Consider the following 23,806-nt stretch of genomic DNA (forward strand, 5'->3'; position numbering starts at 1 on the left):
TCACAGCACAGCCAACATACTCCAACTCTCCTCACAGCAAAACTAACCAACTGCAGCTCCCTTCTCACCCAGCTAACCCATTCTTTTGTAGCACTTGTCTTCTTATTGGACACAGCTGTGGCCTATTAAGGGCAGGCCTGTTCCTAATCTTTGGTGATTAGTGCAGCTGCAACTCCTCAGCTGTAGGAGTCAGACTACCTTCTGCACTATTTTCTTACATTCTATCCCTCCACACTTTGCCAAAAAGGTGGTCAGTTGTTGGAATATGTTGCCCAGGGAAGGGATTCAATTACTAACCCCGGAGGTATGTAAAAGTCATGTAAATGTGGCACTTGGTAGACATGGTTTAGTGGTGGACTTGACAGTGCTGGGTTAATGGGTGGGACTTAACAAACTTAAAGGTCTTTTATAATCTAAATGATTCTGTGATTCTGTGTGAGCCATGCTCCAAGAAGTCATGGAGATGGCACTTTCAACCCCAGAGTGTAGCTGAGGTGCCTGGCATGTGTGATTTATGGGATAGGGACATCACTCCTGAACAAGTGGAGATGCACTGCAGTGCTTGAGAAAAATCAAAAGGGAATGGAGAGAGGTGGAGGCATCAGAGAAAGAATCACAGATGCCAGGATTATGTTGTTAGGGCTGCTGCAGAGTTTGCTGGAGTGGGGCAGATAATATATACATGATACCATCTGCCCACTCCTTGTCTAGTCCATGAAGCACTCTGAGCCACAACCAAAGAGACAGCAAAACGCTGCCTTAGAGCAAAGGGTCGGCAACAGCAAGCGGAGCTGCTTGTGCTTGCTGGCAGCAGGCAACCAAGCAGACATTTGCTAACTTCTTGTGGCCATAGCGCCCACAAAGGCCTGGGCTCACAGCTGTTCTGGGCTGTAGAACTGGAACAGATGCAGCAGTAATGCAAAACTCTTCCTGCACACCTCGGGGAGGCAAGAAAGGCACCACTCCTGTTACCTGTTCTGTCCTTAATCTCTTTTGAGCAGAGAGACTGCAGAGCTGCATCTCATACTGAAAGAACCTCAGCCAGACACTTCAGCCCCAGTCTGAAACCCAAAGATTGCATTTGGTAAGCCTGTAGTTCCCTCTTGGAAATATATCAACAGGGTGATCAATAAATCTCAACAAGTGCCCAAAAGTAATAGGGATTTCAAGTTCATTTCCATTCAAGGTTTTGTGGCCTTGTTATGTTTAAATACTCACTTCAGAACTGCTGAGAAAGTTATAAAACTCATTACATCTTTAAGAAAAAAAAATTTTTTTTAAATTTCTTCAAATTTGGGAAGGAAGGATGACAAACCACAAGCAACTGGCTTGACTTTTAAGGTGAATAACTAAAATTCCTTTTTATATAATGCTACATTTTTTTTCCTCAGAATCACTGCATGCTGCCCAAGCACAGACACCAGATTTAATGTTCACAAGTTTTTTAACATATTCTAGAGCAATTATACCCTTCTGCTAAAAGCAGCAGAAATAGAGGTTTCAGAACCGTGTTCAACTCCATATTTAGCCCACATTTCTCTATATCTTTAAAACACACATTTACCTCTCTGGAAAGTCCACACTTCCACCTGACAAAGGTGATGGGATGATCAGACTGTGAGAACAGCCCAGTAGAACAAAATCACAGCATCCCTCCAACAGACTCAGAAAAACAAAAGGACCAGACCGATCCTTTGTTTTACTGACTTTATTAATCAATAAAATTAGATTATTTATCCTGAAATGGCCACCACCTTCTTCCTAACACAAATTTTGCTTTCTTTTCTACAAAGGCAAGAATACTGCACGCTATCAGAAGGTGTCTAATCCTCCCATCTGCTGTTTCCATAGAAAAATATTTACTTTTAAACATCTGTATTACATTTACACAGTTCAAACACACACACATAGCTGCTGGAATGTACACAGTATTTAGCAAATTTTTAACTAACTTTTCTTTGTAATTGTATAGTTTTCCCTTGACAAGGAGAGGATCAGACTTTTTCAGGGGGATTACCTCTGCTCAACTCATTTCAAGCAGCTCTTGAATAAAATAGTTCATTAGTTCATGAAAAGGAAAGACTCCAGGGAACTACTGGGGAAGGAAGAGAAAAGAACAGAGTGTCACAGTAATTAGGTTTTCAGATTGTCGCTTATCCTCCAGAATGCAGGTACACACACACATGTCCCTCTTCCCCTTAGGGGAGATCATTGCATGTTTATCCCTGGGAATCAGTATACCAGAGATTAAAACTCTAACCCAGCCATAATTTCCCAGAAAAATACTAAAAGTTACCTCTTCTTTAAAGCAAATTTTCTTTGCTAGTTCATAGAGCAAGACAAGTCTGTCCTCCTTTGCAAGTATTTAAATACCTTAATTTCAGAGTTACTCAAAATGCAGTCTTCTGACCTTTTTAGGCTCCCATGGCTGATGCTGAAAAGCCAAAGGACTTCCACTCACTAGGAATCCCTCATGCCTGCCCAGGTGTACGGGCAGCCTGGGAAAAGCAGAGCCACTGACTGGAGCTACCAGTGATCAGGGAAAAGACTGGCCAGGAATGAGGATGGAAAGCAGGGAAAACTGGAGGAGGTTGCAATTGTTGACCAGAGGACAACCTCTTTTGATCTATACCTGGCACAGCAGACTACAGAACATTCTAGAGCCACACCAATTAAAAGGAGGCCAAATCATCACCAGGACTGACACCACTGTCCAGTTTCTGAGTGGCTCAGGGCTCAAAGGGAAGCATGGCTCCCAGCAGCACAGCCTTCACACTCTTCTCATGTTGCTCCTTCTGTCTGCTCTGCCTTTGCATAAAAAGCACTCAAGTAGTCCATAAGTCTCCAGCCAGACTGACTGAACAGCAAATTGAGATGCCAGTGAATAGTTCTGGTGATACTTTCCCTGTGCTTTGTCACCCTCTCATTCCAAATTGTCTTGAGAACACCAAGAAGCTGCTGATGGCCATGAGAAACATCATCAGATCTCTACTGGCCTGGCATTAGGGTTATGTGACCTTGAATTATGCTTTCACAGCAGACAGTATGATTGGAAAAATCAGGAAATATCAGAGGAAATATGTGTTGAAGCCTCTATGAATTCTCCAATTCTCCTTGCTAAAGGATGTGTATTTTCAATAGTGGATTTATCCAGAGGTCTGTTGTGATTTTCCAAAAATAATCAATAGCCTTAAATTGTTACAGTACATTTGTTGTTATTACTATGGATTACAAATGAAACTCTGGACTTTTATCTGCTGACAGGGGGCTTAGTTTCAACCCACAGTTTCTGAAGGAGTCTGTTTTGAGCACTATGAAAGACTCCTTCATCTAGACATCATAATTTAAAAGAAACCAGTAGGTTAAGAAGGTGTAACAGGATATCAAAATAGCTCTAACACAAAAACAACTTGCATATCAGATTGTTAAATGAAAATCTATCAAAGTATCATTTATTGAAGTAAACAAATAGTCTATCTGCCCTGTCTTTGGAAATATTTTGCCTCAGGGAAAAATTTAAACCTGGACAGATAATCAGGGTAAGGTATTTGAACATTTAAATCTTGCTGGATCCTTTAAAGTAGGTGTTAAGTGGTGCATTAAATTTGTGCTGTTTCTTCTGAGCTGGGTAAATTTGCTCTTCTGTAAATAGTGGGAAAAGCCTTTTACAATAATTTGAATCCATGAATAAATGTAATGTATTAAAATTTCTAAAGTACAGGCATTAAATGTTTTTGTACATAAGCCAAATGAGTGGAATATCCAGGACTAGAATTATTTAAGTGACCACAGAAAGATAATATATAATTAAAATGACATCTGCACCACTAACCGAGGGGATGAGAGAAAGTGACATCACAGATCTCATATAAGCTGCAAGCGTATTATTAGATCTAAACCTGGCTGTAAAATTACTATCTACCCAAGGGATTATCTTTAGGCATTCAGAAGCATTGTTTCATTTACTGATAGAACAGGGATGATAACAGGCTGACTTTGCTTGTCACATTGTTTTTTGGCCTTTCTTTATTCTTTGTTCACATTAGCTGTAGATGAGAGGAAGACAAGTTTCAGCTAAATCACTGTCGTGGAGCTTTTCATTGTTTTACAGTTTGTTCCAAATGCTTTTTTTATCCTCCCTCCCCCCTCCCCTAAGAAAAGAACCCCAAAGCATTTTTAATGGTGATAAAATCAATGGGGAGTAAAAGATGCACACAATGTAACATCTAGGAGTGTAGCAAACTAAGGAATACCCATTGGCCTAATGCACCTCAGGGAGACCATAAGACTTTGCTTATAGCTCTCATTATTAGCACAAAGAACCACTGGCTGCTAGTTATATCTTGGCCTTATTAAAATTCAGTGCCAAAACTCCAACTGGTTTCAGTGGGTACATTTCATCATTTGAGACCTAGGACAGAGGACATAATTCTCATTCACATGCAGGGCTATCTGGGACACCTCATCTCTACAGATTTAATTTCTGCATGAAATTGAAAAAAAGCTGCATTTTGTTCTGTTTTACACACCATTTTTATGTCTCTGGCAAATATTAGTTGCTTATATTTGTAACAAGACTTATGTGCCACCAACCTAAAACATTCAAAATTCTATAAGCAGGTAGAGAATATAGGCAGTGAAAAGGGAAAAAAAGAAAGCTCCAAACTTTTCAGTCACTTTTGAACAATAATGATCCTGAACTGCAAAGGAGACTTAATTTGCATTAAGAAATCTGTCCCTAAGAGGCTAACTCCTAGCACTTGAAATAGCTCCCATATGCCAATTTTGCCAACTAAGCAGAAGCCCAGAAGCAGACAGGTCTGCAGGCAGCCGTGGAGTTGTGCACACACTGCTAAGGCAAACACAGACCTTGCACTTTCCCCCACATTGTCCTGATGTTGGGCAGCTACTGCCATGTGTTATCTCTCACAGCACCTCCCAATATCCCTCCCAAGAGATCCTTAAACCTCTGGCCCATCACCCTCTGTAGCCTGCAAACAGGCTGCATTATGCAGATTTCTGCCTTTTGATCTTGTCACTACAATCTTGCTTTTTTCTGTGCTGTCCCTTGTTTAAGGGAGTGACCAGCACAGTGAAGGCTTTAGGCCATGATGGACCCCCTCAGTGCTACAGCCGCAGAAACACTCTGCACTTCATTAATAACAGCTTACACAGCAACCACTTTTACTCCACATTAGGTTGTTTCATTGTTCCTTTTATCCTTTCACAATTCATATACAGAACAGACTTTCCATGCAGACCCTGTTGGCATGAATCTTTGATTTAAAGCTGTCCATACCTACAGCCACATCTGCAGCCATTAAGAGTTCACACTGGACCCATGCAGTAGAAATGAGGTGCCTGCAAGCAGTTTATACACATCATCATTGCCAGAAGATATTCCTGCAGCACTCAGCCTGGGCCAGGAACCCTGTTTATGAATCACCAATTGTTTGTGGTCAGTCAGTGGTGCTTACCATCCCTCAGATGAAAAGAAAAACAAAACTAACAAAGGTGGGCTGAAGGAACAGCAAGCAGCATGTAGTGATAAACTGCAACAAATGTAGAAGTGAGACATCACTGCAGAAAAAGTCAAACAGCAGCAATATATTTGAATATAAATTTAATTTTTTAAATGTGTCCTGGAAGTAGGGTAAACCAAAATCCATTTTATCCTGAAAAGTGGCAGCTGTGGGGTGAAGCTGTGAGAATAAGTTGGGAGGATCCAGTCTCTCCTGTGCTGTTACTCCATCAGCATTACTCTTCATCTCAGAGAGGCAAGAAGCATCTCCTACACCTCAATATTAACATCCTTCATGTGGATGTTGTGTGTTTTGTGCCAATTGTTATGCAAAAATTTGTTTCAGTCACCTCAAAATTGGAATTCTCACTGATATTTTTTTTGTATTTTCTCACTACACATCCATATTCCTCCATGAAAAGAAATGAAATGAAACTTCATGCAATAAAAGGAAATGAAGTGGAATGCAAAAAAAATTAAATGAAAAAATATGAAAAGAAATGAAAGGAAACCTAAAGAAATGAAATCTTGAGATTTCATATCCTTTCATCAAATGAAAATTCATTTCATGAAATAAAATGAAAAACCAAATAATAAAATTAGATTAAATGAAACATCATGGGATAAAGGGAAATGAAATTTTTATAAAAAAACAGACTAAAAAATGAAAATAAATTAAATGAAACAAAGGAATTAAATGAAATCTTGGGATTTCATGTCATGAATGAACATGAAATGAAAAGTCAAGGAATGAAATGAAAATAAATTCAATGGAACTAATTAAAATGAAATGAAGTTAAATTTAAAGAAATTAAAGGAAACATACCAAAATAGAATTAGATGAAATCTTGAGATTTCTTTTCCCTTTCTTTCACAAAATGGCTTTCATTTCATGAAAGGAAATGACACGCCAAATCAAAGAATGCAATGAAATTAAATTAAATTAAATTTAGAAAACTAAAATTAAAAAATTAAATTATTTGAAATGCAAAAAAATTAAATTAAATGAAATCTTGGGATTTCATTTCATGAAAGGAATGAAATGACAAGTCAAGGAATGAAATGGGATGAAACTTAATGGAAAAAGAGGAAAATAAAGGAAAAATAAAATTAAATTAAAAGAAATCTTGGAATTTAATTTCCTTTCATGCTTGTTCTTCTTTTGTCCAAAACAAACTTTTGTATCACAGAACCAAAGCAGAGGTCTACGTTCCAAATGTTTCATATATCAAAAATAGAAAAACTTTAATGAAAAGTGTATATGCCTTCACATACTTTATAAAACAAGACTGACAAAAAAACAAGCACAAAAAACCTCCTCAGAGTGCCTTATGTCCAAAAAAAGAGGTAACAAATGATTTGCTAACAATGGCAGCCACTTGTTTGCACATTTCAGGTGCTATTTACTACCTTTCTTTTTAGCCATCTCAGCTCCAGTGGCTGTTCCAACCAGACACTCAGATTGTTCCCAAGTTCCAAAGCAGCAGGAACTGGCACAGGGCTCTGTCAAACCTGCTTCAGTTCTTAGGGAGAAACTGGGTTGAAACACTCAGTGGGTTTTTTTCCCCCTCTGGTCCTTGAGGAAAAGTAGTGTAGACATGACACATGACTTTAGGACAGGAAAAATACTCCATAGGCTGAATCCTTCCTTCTGGGTCTAGAAACTGGGCTGAGAAGTCACCCCAGGTGCAACTTTTCTGCATCCTTACTTGAAGAAAAATACTAAGAGAAGCAATATTGGAGTGTGTTAACAATTCTGCCTGATGGTACATAAAGCTAAAACACTTTGAATGTTCAGAGAGATTGAGTTTATTTTTCAAACAGAGGCTTATGCCACTTCCAGTTTTTCCTGAAAACATTTGCTTATCCATATATTTATCACAGAAATAGTCTTACCTGAGCTGCATCTTGCTGGTGTCTGTGGACAATTGCATTTTTTATGGTTTGGATAAAAAATTCATTAAGTTCCTTTTGTTTCTTGTTGGGAAAAATGCGTAGCAATGGGATCATTATGAAAGGGAAAGAAACTGTAAGAGATTGCAAAGAAGAAAACATTGAATCAGACTGTGAGGGCATATAATAGTCACCCTTTCTCTTCCTTAATATTATAAAACTTATCAAGTAGGATGTGTTCCTTTTATTAAAAACTGATTTTTCCTCTCTTCCTCTCCCTTTAGTAACCTGTGAGGGTGGAAGAAAAAGAGGATTCCCTTTTGGAGATGTCCTGCTGGCCAAGACTCCCTTTCCAGACAGATGCTGTCCAAGCTTGTTTCCATGATGCCTCAGGATTTTGGTTCAGATTTTTGGTGTCACAAAGCCACTATAACAAAGGGAAGCATTATTCCCCTACCTGCCCAGACAATTACATAGGGAAATTGGGGGATCTTGAACTGGCCCAGCAGCTTATGGCACCAACATGTGGAGTTAGGTAGTTTTCATTCCTGATTACAGCTCTGCAGCATTAGGGACCTATATGAAGGATGGGGCTCTTTAGGGCCTCTCACAACAGGACAAAGACTATGGGGTTTAAACTAAAAGAGAGCCAATTCAGATTAGATATAAGGAAGAAGTTCTTTACAATGAAGCTTGTAAAACAGGGGCACAGTTTGCCCAGGGAGGTGGTGGATGCCTCATCCCTGGGAACATTCAAGGTCAGGAGGGATGGGGTTCTCAGCAAACTGACCAGGTTGAAGACATCCCTGCTTATTGCAGGGGATTGGACTAGATGACTTTTTAAGGTCTCTTCCAACACTATTGTGTGATTCTATTTATTTTGCTTCTCTAAACAGGCCACAGACTCAGGAAGTGGGATATTATCAAAAGGATGGTCTCCACTCCATACTTCTATAGTCACAACCTAGAAACCTGAGTGAAGTCTTATATTCTAATAAACTCCTCACTAACTTATGAACAATTTAAGGCTAACAAATCAATCACTGAAAAAACCCTGTCCTGCCAACAGGGCCAACTACATTGTGGAAATTCTCACATTAATGAACGAGCAGAAAGAGAAGAATCAAGGAATCCAACTCCAAACATGACAGAAACTTTTCTTTAATGAAAGACACACTGCTCTTAGATGTATAGGGGCACATTTCTGTCCCTTAAGAAATTGGTTACAAATCACATTTTGCAATCAGGTTAAATGCTAACCCCAGGGCAATTTGGATACACAGCTCCAGAAGGAAACAGTTGATGTGCTGTGAGTACAGGTGCAATCTGTAATGCCAGCAGGATCAGATGGACACAGGAAACTTTGCCACTGTGCCACCTGATACTACTGTGTGCAGATAACGAGATGATAAAACCTCACAATCCTTGATTATGCTGTGGCTTCCTCAGCTGTGATTCTTACTGCCCTTGAATTATCAGGATCATCACCACCATGAAGCCTAAGCTTTCATGCCCTAGAAACTACATGGTTTTATACTCCAGTCTTGCATTGCCTATCTATTAATATAAAATAAATGCATTCTCTCAAGGCACCTTTATCCTTCAGAGCCATCTACCAGGCTGTGGACAGTGTTCAAAAAAGAACTGGGAGTACTTACACAATCTGTTTATACACTTCCACCTCTTTTCTTCAGTGGATTCATAATGGGTGGGATTTCAACCTCTACTAAGCAAATCAAGTGCACAAAAACTTTACACTTTGGTCCCAAAGGGCAATTACTGTTTTAGTGAGAAGTGTATTAAAACAAGTACTGTAGAAACTGCAGGACCCAGAAACTTTCCTGTCAGATGAACCAGGAGCATTGTGTTCCTGGAGTTTCATTAATGGTGACAAGACCTGTAGAGCATGTGGTGGAAATCTCAAGGGTAGAAGTGGCCTGTGGATTGCACTCTGAATCCCTCTGAAATAATGTCAGCTATAATACTTCCTACTCTGGCTTCAGCATGAAGCAATTTTGCAATTTGAGAGTGACTTTTATGAAATTACCACAAGAAAGTAGACAAATGTAGATTATACTCACGGATTAGAATGAGAAGAGGCTTAAACAAAGACATTTCAAAGAATGTTCTGGAATTCTTAACAAAGGGGTCATCAGGATTCTTCTGAGAGTCCACTTCAGTACCAAAAGCTACGCTACCAACGACATCCAAGGTAAAGCAGTTGTAACACCTGCATTTAATTGAAGAATGATAAATTACTATCTACAAATCACATATCCATTAATATCTTGCTTCTACAAACATCACACAGCATTAATTTTTGCCACTGAGTTTCTTTTTGCTTTTAGATTTGAGTTTTGCCAACAAGAGATGTTTCCATCATTTTGACAAATGGTGCTGCTTGATAATGACCCGTTTTTCCAAGCCTACAAAGTGAACATATTTTCATACAGCTCAGTAATTCCAGTAAAATTTTATTAAAAACAATTTAATTTGTTATGACCTAGAAGTCAAATGTAACACATCAGAGATGCATAAGCATTTTCTTTGTATGCATCCTAATAAATGAGATAATTCCTTTCTCATTTTTAACTGCACACCTATTTCCAATCCAGTCTAAACTCTCAGAGACAATAGGTTCTTAGGTAAAATTAAGGTCCTTAAGGATTTCCTTCTTCTTCTTCTTCATACCTCCCTTGTAATGTAACTCTGGGGACAAAACCAAGAGAAACTGACACCACGTGAAATCTGTATCTCTGCAGAGGAGCCGCCAGTGCTTTGAGAACTCCAAATGATCTGTGGACCATGATCTAGAAACATCAGAATTTGCTAAATGGCTCTCTGCATATCTCACCCTCAATCCAGTTGTTTTACCATCTTTATTTTCCTAGTAGGCTTTAGCAGCTCTATTAAGTTTTGAGATGGGTGGACTGAGAATGTGAAATATCCTTGGAATTTGATTCTTCTGATCTGTGGTGAAGTAAGCAATGTCTGTACCTCCATGATCCTTAGGAAAGGCTAATATCACTCTCTGATGTTTTAATCTGAGTATGTATGAAGGGAAGAACAGGAGCCAGGCCCATTACATCCTACATATGTGAATCAGTAATTCTATGAATTATGTGACTCAGTAATTGTGTAAATCAGTATTTCTAAACAAAAATCTTTGTGACTTGTCATTCTGATCACACCAGAGAAGATTTAAAAGATAACAAGAATAATGCAAAACTCACTTCTTTTGTCCTTCAGCTCTTTCACACAGACACACACACATAAAAAACATCATTACAAGTTAAAATATTAAAAGGGGGGGCATTGCTATAAACAATAATTTCAGAAGGACTCAATCATCTACCTCTCCAAGGTACTGAAAAATAAAACAACATTAAAAACTAAATTTTGAGTTGTTGGCAAAACACAAAACAGCTAAAGACAACTAAGGTCATAGGAGGTTACAGATAGGTCTTTTCATACAAAAAAAACCAGCTCCTAAGGCAATTCTGTAAAACTGCAGTGGAATGAGAATCACATTTATAAGTATGTTAAACCTGCTGAAATGGTAGTATGTTAAACAACTGGAAATATCATGTTCCGAGACGGTCAACATCATTCATTTAGACTTTCAAAGGGTCTTTACCAAAGTGTCTCTTGAGAGGTGAAACCCTATAATGGATCAATAGCTAAAAGACCACTCAAAGACAAAGGACAAATGGAAAAATGGAAAAGACTGGAAGGACTGAAAAGGTCAATTTTCATCACAGCACTAGGCTAGGGTAATGTATCTTGAGGTTTCATAGCATTTTTCAGCTGTTTATTAGAGAGATCTCTGTGCATACACACACACACATTTGCATGTGCACATATACTTGAAAAAAGATTAATACATTGTGGCTAAATATCCATTTCTTCTGATGAAACAAAATTATTTGTGCTGCTTCAGTTTGGGAAAATCATGAACCTCAGAGGGCATTGACCAACTCAGCAAATGAAATGCAAGCAAAATGAAGCAAAAACAGTGCCTGTTAGAAAGAATGCATTTGCATTACTACCCAGGATCTTAGAGAAAATGCATCTACTCAGAGAGGGGGCTAGATAGTGTTGCGAACAGCTCAGTGAAGACCTCTGATGAAAGAGCAGCAGAAAAGATAATAGGATATTAAATGCATAACAAATGAGAGAAAATACAATATGGAAAATATTAAAATGTCATTTGATAAATCAGTGGTGCATTTTCATCTGGATTACTGATCCCGTTGCTTCCCCAAAAACTAGCATGCCATTTAGAGGGGGTTATGAAGAATGTGGTAGGAATGTGGTAAGAATTATTAAGTGCTCAAAAAAACCTCATATTAAAAAGAAAAAAGCAAAAGAGTGATGGACTAGATATATTTGATACTAGACCAATTCTTATGTTTGTACATTATTGGCAGCCTGCAGAGAACAGACTGGACAGGGACTGATGCAGCTTTCCTCTGTCGTTCCAGCTGTTAAAACTTCATTAAATAACTGCCAGAAATACATTAGATGCTTTACCAAAATTACTTTTCAAGTATACAATGACTGTCCCAGGAAGAACAGGCTTTTATCAGACACACCCTCCATTAAACTATGATCTCTATTTTTTAAAGTGAGGGAGGAAAAAAGAAATCTTTTCTATAGTAAGTGTGAATTCAGAATAACTGCTGCTATTGATTTTTTCTCTCTTTTTAATAATCTGCCACTAATTTTTGGCATGTTGAACATACCTCTGGATATCAAAAGCTTTGCCAGAATCTGCGTAGACTTTCAAATTACACAGCAGAGTGTCACAAATCTTGTTTATCAATGGTGTCATCTGGAAAGGAACATATTGAATTGTGAAAAACCATGAAAATGTTAAGGAAAAAAAACACCAAACAAAAATAATTATTTTTAATTATTTTCATCTGATAAATGTGTTAGAGCTCTCAGGTTCCTCTGCAGGCGTTATTAGGTACTTGTGCATACATAAGATGAAATGTTGGCACTTTCTGCTCAAAATAAACCTACACATTACAGGGATGCCCTTCTCCAGCTCTGGGCCTAAATGCAAGACGCCGTGTAACCTACCTGACAATTGGTCCTTGCCCCACTGTGGCTACATACACAGAGACCTTTCAGGCAAAAACATCCCCCTCTCTGTTTAATCATTCCAAATGATTTATCATGATCTTTATTTGCACCACATCACATATAGGTTCCAAATGCTCTGGGGCAGAAGGAATAATGTTTTCCAAAGTCCTGTAAAGGCACTGGCATCAGTTCTATCCTGCCTTCTCTCAGTTTGAGGGACTTAGCATGTAACTAGAAAGTGACCCTGGATACTACCTTGTGCACCAATATCAGTTTGCTGAGGGCAAACTGATATTGGTGCACCAGGAAAGGATTTTCTCAAGTGGTGATGCCATTAAATGGAGATTTGTGTGAATTTATTCATCTAAGGGTTTTTTCCAGTCACTGACACATGCTGGCCAGGTAGACTTAACCCCAGCTTGGCTGCAGCCAGCAGTGCAATAGTCTCTTCTTTAGGGCTTCATGGAAACACAGCACAGGCAAACATCAAGGACTCATTAAAGTCTCACTTTCTGTCTCTTTAGCTTCCTACATATGAGGAATCAGACACTTCCCTGATTACACCAAATGGGGGGACAGAGGAAGGGGGTAGCAGCAATCCAGCCATGAACCAAAAGGAATTATATTCTGCAGCTCTTTCCCATATGGACTACCAAGAGCAGCCTACAACTTAATACCAGAGCCTTGCCTCAACAACTACGTCAAGCACCAGCGATGTACACACAGAAACTTGCCTTTCCTTCCTGAACTACCTCCCTCAGCATAAGAATGTCAACAAACATGAGAACAGACTTATCCTACTCCTCTGACATTCTTGTTACCAAAAAAGACTTACTGCAGCCTCGCAGCACACTCTGAGAGCTTTGCAGCCTGCCCAGCCAAGTCCATTTTGCTTGGCACTTGTACCTCTGTGAAACTGGCACAGCACTTCGTGCACAGGCACTCTGCCATCTCAACACATGGGCAAGACTGCACGCAGTCAAAAGGCCAACGCGGGAGCATCCAATATGTTTTCCAAAGGCACAAGGCTGACTCAAGAATGTGTCTAGCTGCTCTCAAGGTCCCCTGCCTATATGAGTGAAATTACATTGCAAAGCCCGGTCGACTTGGGTTTTGCCACAGTCTCACAAGGCAGCTCTGGAGCCAGATTAGTGTTTGGTAAAAGTAGCTGTTACACTTTTGGGAGGTGCACACCGCAGTTATGTGGCAGCCTTCTTCACCTTTTGGATTTCCAAAGAAAGTCCCCTGCAGCAAGCTTCTTCTCAAAAGCAGCTTCAACAAAATTAATACATCTCTGTTCAACAGATTGAACCAAGGTGAAATACTTCATAATCTCTGGGTCCAGCCCCCCCTAGTGAACTGAACCAGCCAAGGAGAAGAAAATGAAAATCAGTTTTTTAACAGGTATGATGTTTCTGAAACAGATGGTGATCATTTCAGATTTTCCTTTTATTGCCTTTTTTTCTCTCTTATTCTTCATCACATCACCAGATCTGTAACCAGCCAGCTGGTTGCTATCACTTTTCAACAGCTGGCAGAGACATCAGGGGCACGTACGTCTGGCCCGGGCATCCCCACAGCACCTCTGCACTTTGCACATTGCACAACCCTCTAGAAATACTGCTTCAATTCATTCCTAGCCATGAGGTACTTTTATTAGTAAATCTAACCAGGAAAACAGGGAGGGGGGCACATGGATTTGATTTACTGTTAGCATGACAATAACAGATTCATGTCAATAAAACAATTATTTGTATATGAAAGCTACAGGGGATATCTAATCTGGAATCCTAGGTTGGGTTTGGGTTTTTTATTCCCCTGGGGGACATAAATTAGTGCAAGACTGCAAGCTACAAAGACCACAAACTGAAACATTCTTAAGTCTCATAACCCCTCAAAATCTTTGTCTGATTGTCAAGAAAAATAAAGTAGTGTCAGGGGAGGTGAACTATACCAAGCATAGAAACTTGACATGTTGATCTACACTGCTGTGGGTATCAGTTACCTCCCATTTATTCTGATTTGCCAGTCAGAACATAAAACCTGCATAACCTGCCTGAGATTCAGTTCTTGGTGGGTAAATAAACCTCAGCTGCTTTGTGTTCAGATTGGCTGAGAGTAACAGGATGAAGAAAAATCTAAACAATATGGTCCCTGTAAATATTTGATCTGACAGTTATCTAATAGCAAGAGTAGCCCAGAGTCCAAATTTCTTTCTTTCTGCCAAAGAATAGCATTTGGGGTTAGGGTTTTCATGATGCCAGGGGCTTTGCTGTATAAATCCTGCCAATATGCTGTTTGGCACGTAACAACAATTAGCTTCTGATTCTGCATATGCACAGTGCATGTGAATCTCTGCACTATTCAAAGGCATCAGAGTCACATTCCTCTAGTTAGATGTGGCCCTCAGTATTCATCAGTATTATTATTCTCCTCATTATTAGCATCCAAACTAAAAACTAGAAGGCTGGATCATATTCACTGTAAGCAGACACACTGGAGACTTTACTGTTCACAGACAGCAAGCACAAGTTGTATTGGGCCTCTTGTCCCACAAATGTTATGAAACAGAAACGAGGGAGAAGGAGAAAGAATACATCCCTAACACAAGAATTGCTTCTCTTTCAGATTTTCTGAATAAAACCAGAAAAAGAGCAGAGTGTCAGAAAGATGTTTTGTGAAATGATTTGTTTGCATCACTTGAAAGTGCAGCTGTGCTATTCCTGGGCACAACTTACCAAAATAAGCAACTCAACAAGACGCTGGCCTGTGGCTCAAGTTTATGCACATTTCATATTTTTACACCAGTTTTTACATTAGTGATTTGCTTTACCTTACGTGAGCACATTTGCTTTGTTTAGCAACAACAGCAGATTCCAGAGACACTCCCAAAATGCCTTTGACCAATTTGCACAGACTAACAGCAAATCAAGGAAACCTTAATGGGTGGACTGTCAGATCTTATGTCCTAGTAGGACATGAGAGATCTCCATGCCTGAGAGTGACACTACAGGATTTTCTGCACTGTTCTGCCATGTTATTACAAGTTCTGCTTTATGTCTCCCTTTATTTGAAAGAAATGCCTCAACACAAACTCCACTTCACAGGTTATTTAGGACACTACTACATTAAGCTGTGCTCTCTTCTTTAATTTCTGTGTTCTGTTTTGTTTAAATGGTTTGTTAATGGAGGAAAGGATCCCTGGCATACTGATAGGAGATGACAAGACTACTGCAGCACCATCACAATAAATAAAAATCAATAGGTTTTCTGCTGGTGTTGGCTGTAAAAGAGAGTAGAGCTATTTATCAAGTCTGACAACAGGTCCAGAACTGCAGGATCATCATAGGCACCACAGCAAAAAGAAGAGGAACAAAATAAGAAATACTAAATAGGGAATCAAGGTTGGTACAACAAGATCACTAACATGTCAGCTTGTTTCAATACATAACAGCTGAGGAGAGCATGACAGGAACACTGGGAAATGTTTCTATTACTTAGAGCCTCTAGGTATTATAATTCACCAATTCCTCATTAATTCTATCTCGGATCAACTTGCAGTGATTGGTGTTGTTCCCACTTAAGAGATAAAAGTTGTTTCATGCACAGAAAATTTAAGTAGCTTCTGTCAGATCACCCACAGGCAGTCAAGGGCAGGGAAGTGACATTTCTTGGGTTTCCTGCCTCCTGTCTCTCATTTCTCATTCTCAGTGCTCCCACAGCAGTGGAACTATGGGGTTCATTCAGGGGTCTTACTGGAAAGAGCTTATTATATTAGATCTGCTACCAACTCCAGTGGCATCTCACATGGATGCTCTCCAATCTTACTGCAGGATCAAGCTTGTAAGTCTATTGCTTTATTCACCACCACTGTAGTATTTGTGTTCAATGTTATCCAGCCAAATCTTCCTCCACCTGGAGTGGACTCCTTTAGTAATCTTTACATGCTTGTTAAAAAAAGGGAGAACACCCAAGACATTGAAATCCATAAAAGCAAGAGCAAAATGGTGCACAGCTTTTAAAGACAAACTGAAAAAAGAGAAAGCTGTCAGAAACTCTTGAAAATTGTTACTAAAGCAACTCTCTGCAGACACACAGAAATCACTATATTGGTTATCCAACAACTCTATAACCTCTAGTTTCAGTTCATTTCCTGTAACTTTGAAAAATTCAAAATTTCTGGAATCATCTTTTCATCATCTGCTGGCTGGCTGTTGGAGATATTTGCTAAACTACAGGGAAATTCCTCAAGCTCAGTGAACTTCTCAGTGACATTACACCACTTCTTTGAAGTGACAAGGGCAAAGCTCACCTCCGCCCACAGCCCCAGGTGCCTCTGTGGAGCACTGCAGGTTAAACCTTAGCAACACACATTAGCTCTGTCTGGAGCCTTGTCCTCCAGCAGCCAGGCCAAAGTGGCTTCTCACTTCTCACTCTTGCTAGCTTTGAAACTGTCCTTTCTTGAGTTTCTGAAACAGAGATATCAGGAACCTGTGTCTCTGAACTCTCTGTCCCTTGGTGCATCTTTCATCTGAATGCAAGGAGCTGTTAACACTTGTTGCTCTGTCACAGGCTAGGAGCTCCCAATTTTTCTAGAGCATCCAGACAGACAAGCCTATGTTTGGAGTGGCACCAGGGGCTGCAGCACTCAAGGGGAACCCCTTTCCAAAGACACTCATGAGGTCTGCAGTGTCTCCAGCATCACTGTGGAGTCTGCACAGAGGAACAAAGTTAAGGCAATCATCCAGAGCGAAGAGAGTGGAAGACTTTGGTGTGGGATTTTGTCAAAGGAATTGATATCTTGGAAGGAGAAATAAGGAATGTCCTAGTAATATTTATAAATATGTATAAAATAGCATATCTGGGATCTTATGCTATAAATTAGTACCAAATTTGTGTTTGTAATTCAAAGCAGAGAGGAAGGGTTTATTATAAACAGGATGTCTTGCAGATAATGCTGGATACTCTGTAGTATGGCCAATACTAGAACATGGTATTTTTGTTTCCATGCTGCTGTAAAGGTTCTGAGAGAGTACCAAATATGGGAGAGCTAAAAAGTGAGATCATAATTAATGAGCATTGATTTCCTTTGTGAAGTGTTGGTATGGCTTCTAAATTAGGCAACAGCAGGATAAGCACATGGGCAAGGACTTAAGTTGCATTAACTTCAAATCCCAATATTGCTAACATATTTGTGTAGAAAATGAAATGCAAGGCTGAGTAGCACATCCGTTCACCAGCGGTTCCTAATCTCACACGGGCTTACTGCAAGTGTCTGTGTAGGGATGGACAGACTTCTGGTGAAGGCGTGGGGGAGAAAAGCAAAGTTGAACCTTTCAGAAAGACCTGCTCCCCTCCTCTTTTTCCCACTTGCTGCTGAATGGGAGGAGAAAGTGACAATTTCCAGGTCACCCTAAGCCCATGCACAGTCACACGCCTTCCCACAGAGCTTTGGAAGAGGCAGCACGGGCAAAGCTGATTATCAGGCTAAAAATAAATATCTCAATCCTTGCACACAAGACAGCTAGCAGGCACTGGCCAGCCCTCCCTTTCACCTCCTACCATTACTCCTGCAGTCCACCTCCACCAACAAGCCATGCAGTTGGATTGGCCAGACCCTGCAAAGCCCAGCCCCAAAGCAGGATCCCTGAGGCTCCACTCTCTTGCCCTCACCGTGCTCCTCAGCCAAGCCTGCCTGGCAGGTGCTGGCAAAGGTTGCTCTCCACAAATTGAGGGGAGAGCAGCGTTATCTTTTGTTAGTCCACGAGCAAAGAGCCGATGACCTGCAGCAAGGCAGATTAATTTCCGCCAGCAAAATGCAAAACTCTGCTCTCCCCACCATGCCATGTGCAACTAATCGCTTGCATATTTAAACACCCTTGCCTTGCTGAAATTTCGTGATGGAGTTGGTGACAGAGCAAATGTCAGGGCGCATAACCAATGGCATTGTCAGTGGTGATTAATCAGCATCTCCGCCAGGCTGGCGGCCAATTAGAATTTACCATAATAAGGAGGTGACAGCCGGCGTTGCTAAGCGACCGCTGTCTATGGAGCTGGGAGAGCCAGACACATTTAGATGTTACTGTGGATTTCGACAGCGGCATGTCAAAACAACACAAGCGTCTGCCCAGTGGAAAATTTTACAACCCAGGACTGGGCACCGGAGTGAGGCATGATTCCCTTTCAGAATAAAACATAAAAAGGAAGAGGTGATTTTGGTTTGGTTGTTGTGGGGCTGGTTTTTGTAGTTCTCTTTGAAAGTAGACTTTAGCCAGTCAATCATTTATATACATTTAATTAAGAGATATCGTACCACTGGAATAGGACTTTGTTACTGGGTAATGGGTTCCCATGGCTGAGGAAATGCTGATACATTTATAGGAAATTAGCAGCAGGTCAGCACAGAGACATTTATTTTCAGTCAGAGGTATTTATCTGGCAATGACATTCTGTTCCAGTGACTTATTTTATTATATGAAAGGATTAAAGAATAAAAGGAAGAGGGAAAGGGAAGGAGATGGAGAAAAGAAAATAGACTGACAGCAGTTCCTGTGTTAACATGAGAGTTGCTGACTCTGCACATCAAGAAAAGCTATGTTCCAACTGGGAGCAATAACCTTTCCTGAACTTAAGCTCACTCCTAATAGGGCAGAGGAGAGGAAGGGGTAAGGGTCCTTCTTAAGTATGCTATACTTTCATGGAAAAACTGACTTAAACAGAAGAAGACAGAGAATCATATCTTCAGATGATCTATTTGGATTTTCACCCGTCTATGATCTGAACCATGCCATATGGAAGCTCTGCTGCATGTGCTCTTCAAGTCTAAATAAAGTGGTATAAAGTAGCAGGTTTTACCTATCCTTAATATGGACCTACATAAAGCAGATGCCTGCACAAGTCTTCTAAATTATGAAAACGGCAATGTCTACACCTTACCTCTTTCAGTTTGGTATCGCTGAAGGCTGGGGTCAGGAGGCTCCGCACAAACTTCCATCTGTCATCACGAAGACAAAGGATGCTATCAAGCATTGGCTTGGATATCAACTTCGGCTTCTAAGTTGAAAGAAAACATAATTCAATTTTAACACAAATGCAACTACAGCTACTCAAGACTCTGGAACTTGGGAAGATTGCTCAGGAAAGGCATTGCACTGCTGCCCCACGAAGAGAGGTTCAAATCAGTCCCAAACACCAAGCTAAACATGGATGAGGCTGGAGAAAATTACTCTTTTGCTGCACTCATTTTCTCTTGGGCTTTAAAAGTCCTGGACCAGCTCCTTTCTCAGACTGCTCTGGTTCTGATGTCCCTGGTGTTCTCCTGAGATCTCCTTCACTGAACACTGGCATCTTCCCTATCTTTCTAAGGTGACTGGCAAGAGGACTTGTCAACACTCCCTGTTTGTGTGACATGAGTGCCAACACACCGCATGCTGGTGTTGGTGGGGGACACCATTTCTGGTGACAGCTGGCATGTCAGGCTGTTATATGCATTTTAAAAGTCTTCAGAAAATATGGTGATTAGAAAGCAAGTCCCAGTCCTTACTCTGTTTATAAGGAACACTCTCACTAAGAAGTTGTGGCCTGTGACTCTTATAGCTGCAGCAGTTGGTCAAATACAGCAACTTAAAGCACTGCTCCATGAAGTTCTTCACCAAAATGACTACTGTGAATTTACTGAATCTTCTCTGCCACCTAAGAAATTCTTGTCCAGAAAACAGTGATATTCACCAAGGAGTAAAAGGATATAAAAGACAAAAGAGTAAGCACATCATAAAACAACACACTTCTGACTGGAAGAAGAATCAGAAGATGTCCAGCTCCACAGCACAAAATATTACATCTCATACTATGTCAGAAGACATTTCCTAATTGTTCCTGAAGACCCCCAATAACAGAGATTCAATAACCTCCCCACTCAAACTCTTCTAGTGCTGTACTACTTTTATCATGGTAACACAATCTCTCCCTTTTGCTGGAACTTTTGTCTTTGTGCTGTCCAGGCATAGAAGTCTGGTTATTCTCCCTATGTTTGCAGCAGCCCATACATACAGAAGGCTCTAACAACCACTAAACATATTGCAGCCATCTATCCCACATAACACCATTTCACTCAACACATACTTATCAGTCACAGGACTGATATGCTCTCTAGGACTGTTTGCTCAGTGTTGGTACTGTTCCTCTGCATAGTCTTGCTGATTTGCTTCTTTCTTAAGGTACAGTCCCTGGGGCCCAACATGGTACTCCAGGCAATAAAGGATTTTATTCCCCCCTTCCAGGCTATATTCCTCTTATTCACCCTGGAATATTACATATCACAGCATGACACTGTACTCATGAACTGGTTTGTGGCTCCCTGCAACTTTCAAACTTCTTTCTGAACAATCACTCCCTAGGAAGTTATTCTCCAGCCTTTATCCTTAAAGTTGGTTACTCCCCAGAGTCATATGTAGAATGTATCCCTTTCGAACCATGACCATTCCCTTTAAGATTATTTGTGCAACTGGATAACACCACCTCAAATTTTAGCCCTTTCTTTCATAGCCTCTTTCATCCTTACCAGCTTTCTACATAAATTGTTAGCATAATCAGTGCCAACATCTAAATCATTAACAAAATTACAGAACAATTCTTGCAAAGAAGGCACCCTGTGCTCCTCCATTGCCTTCCAACAGTGGACTGTTCCAAAATACATTTCAGGCATTGTACAGTAATATCCTCCAGAAAAACCACTCTAAGATTGAAGGGTGTGGGCAGAAGGTCTGCTCTTCTCTGGTTACCAGGAGGTACAGAGACATTCATTTGTGCATGTGAGATCTTCTGGATATTGCAGCAGCAGTACAGTTCCCCAAGTTATCAGTAGAAACAGTGTCCATTTTACTGGGGGAGACCCAAACAAACCAATGATTTTGGCCATCTCAATGCCATCTATTGATCCCTTTTGTCCTCTGACCTTTCCTTTCAGTCCTTCTTTCATTACTGCAGTGCACGAAAAATGAATTCTTACAACCTGTAACACACATGGATTCTTTAATATCATTTTGTGCCTCACTATTTCTGACTTTATTGCCATTACATGCTATTTTTTTATCTTTTTTCTTGGAAATCTGACCTACTTTCCACTCTGTAAAAAAACAACTCCTCTTCAGGAGCCATGAAGAACTGGCAGTTTAGCTATGCTGGTCTTCCACTGCACTTCCTTAACTTTCCTCCTTATTGGAAGAGTTTGCACTTAATATCATTTCTTTAAGGAGCTGCCAGCTCTCCTTAACACCTTTTTCCTTTACACTTGCCAAATTCTTACTACACTGCATAAGCTTGTAAAAAGCAGAAGCCTATTTTATATTGCAAACAGGCTAATGGGATAGTTTTACATTCTCAGCAACACCCTCTAGTATAGTAAACTAATGTCACTGGGACAGCACTACAAACCAGTTTTGAGCAAAGATGAGCAGCTTTCAAGTAGAAAAGTACATATTAAACTGAAGGAAGATATTGACTTAGCTACTGTCATCATTACATGACAACGGTAAAACAAAATAAGGGCACTTTTATAGTGTATGTATAGAATATTCTATTTTGTACAATAACAAGGGAAACCTTGGACAGGCTGTCAGAGTTGAAATATCCTGGACTGTTTTCTCTGAAGAGCCTCTTTAAATAAATAATCTGTTTTCTAATTTGTCAGTAGGTATCTTTCCTGAAGATCACAAGGGCAGCTAGAAAGAACATCACTCAGTGGAGCACTCCATCATTTGTTACAGATATTCAAAGGAACAGTGGAATCAAAACAAAGAGCCTCCAGACAATTGGAAATGAGCATCTTCCTGTCAGAAAGTCCTGTATTCTACCTTCTGCTCAACAGCTCTTCCATGCTGCTAAGGCAGCCATTTACACTTAATCTTGACTCAGCTGGTCACTAAAGGAGTGTTCCTTCTATCTTCAGTGTTCATTTCAAACCCTGAGACCCAGACTGCAGTGCTCCTGAGTGCTCACTGAAATCATCAACAGGGAAAGTGCCTCGATCCTGTGAATGCATTAGTCCAAGAAATCAGGTCATTGAGTGCAGCCCCCAAATTAGCAAACACTCTCAGACCTGTGTTTCAACCACCAGCCTTCACCTCTGCCTTATAAAGTGGATATATCACATCACCTCCTCAGAAATGCTAACGAGACATTAACATTTCTGAGGCACTCAGGAACTACAATGAAAGAGCAGAATAACAATTCCCACAAGGAAATTACCAATTTTGTCTTCCAAGCAAGGTTTAAATAGCATATAAGAAAAAAAAAAAACAAATAAAACAGAAAAACAGAAAAAATTACAGGGCAACACTTGGAAAGTATTTTGCATCCAGTCCTAAATTGAAGGCTGCCCAAACTGTGCACTCTATAAGACAAATCTCCTTTGCAGGACAAAGCTCCACTTAGATAATAACAGATGTGATATAAATCTCACTGCGTTTGTCTTGAAAGCAAATTCCCTTCCTAAAACCAAACATTCACCCTAAAAAGTGTTCCTAATTGCATAAAGACTGTATACAGCACATTCACAGACTCAGTTATTGAACAAAAAGCCTGTTAACTATAATATTATAACTACAACCCCAACTATAGCATTGCCTTTTTAGCACTCTGCTTTATGACAGCAATGCTCCCTTAACATAATTTTGGTGTGCACAATATAATATACATATAAATGCTGCAAGGAAGGAAAACCAGCTTTGGCCATAAATTATTTTACTCTGTATCTTGAAAACTGCGCACACAAAAATATTTTTGTGTTTATTGGAATACCATCAGCATGACTGACAGTGTATAGCAGATTTAATTTATCAAGTTTTCCTTATTGTTTCTGCAAACACTTTCCTCCTAATTGCATAACCTGTGTTTCAGGTTCATATAGCAGGAATGAAAATGGATTTGGTATGAGAATGAGCCTGAAATATCACAGTGAAAGATGAAGTGTCATCTCTTTCCAAATGGACAAAGTGCTATATGTATGTAAAAAATCTTGAGCTTATAAAAATCACCAAAAAAATTACCATAGGAGGCAGCCGTAATATTTTCAGGGGTTTTCGGGGAGCAAAGGAGGTTGTTTTTAAGTCAAAGGCAATGAGGATTATGTTCCATCTAGCATTATCTAAATACTGAACAACTGCTCTGTGCTTCTTTCTCCTGTGTAATCAACCATTTCTGGTACAGCAATGCTCCATGAAAACTACTGGCAGCATGGTAATCTCTTGCAGTGTACCTGCAAGTGCTGCTGAGTTCCCACATTCACAGACATGCCATCAACCA

The 23,806-nt window shown here is 40.0% G+C and overlaps 1 protein-coding gene across 11 annotated transcripts in view; it reads right to left on the minus strand.

Annotated features, from left to right (window-relative positions):
• Positions 1-23,806, minus strand: part of TBXAS1 (thromboxane A synthase 1) — a 237,370-nt gene that overhangs the window by 80,217 nt on the left and 133,347 nt on the right. For all 11 annotated transcript variants that reach the window (XM_064737262.1, XM_064737271.1, XM_064737289.1 and 8 more), the window contains 4 exons: positions 19,442-19,558; positions 12,160-12,248; positions 9,496-9,644; positions 7,418-7,548 (listed from right to left, as the gene is read on the minus strand). In XM_064737262.1, the coding sequence (XP_064593332.1) occupies positions 7,418-7,548; positions 9,496-9,644; positions 12,160-12,248; positions 19,442-19,558 (486 nt within the window). The remainder of the gene's footprint in view (positions 1-7,417; positions 7,549-9,495; positions 9,645-12,159; positions 12,249-19,441; positions 19,559-23,806) is intronic.

Source organism: Zonotrichia leucophrys, chromosome 1A (assembly GCF_028769735.1).
Source record: "Zonotrichia leucophrys gambelii isolate GWCS_2022_RI chromosome 1A, RI_Zleu_2.0, whole genome shotgun sequence".
NCBI lineage: Eukaryota > Metazoa > Chordata > Aves > Passeriformes > Passerellidae > Zonotrichia > Zonotrichia leucophrys.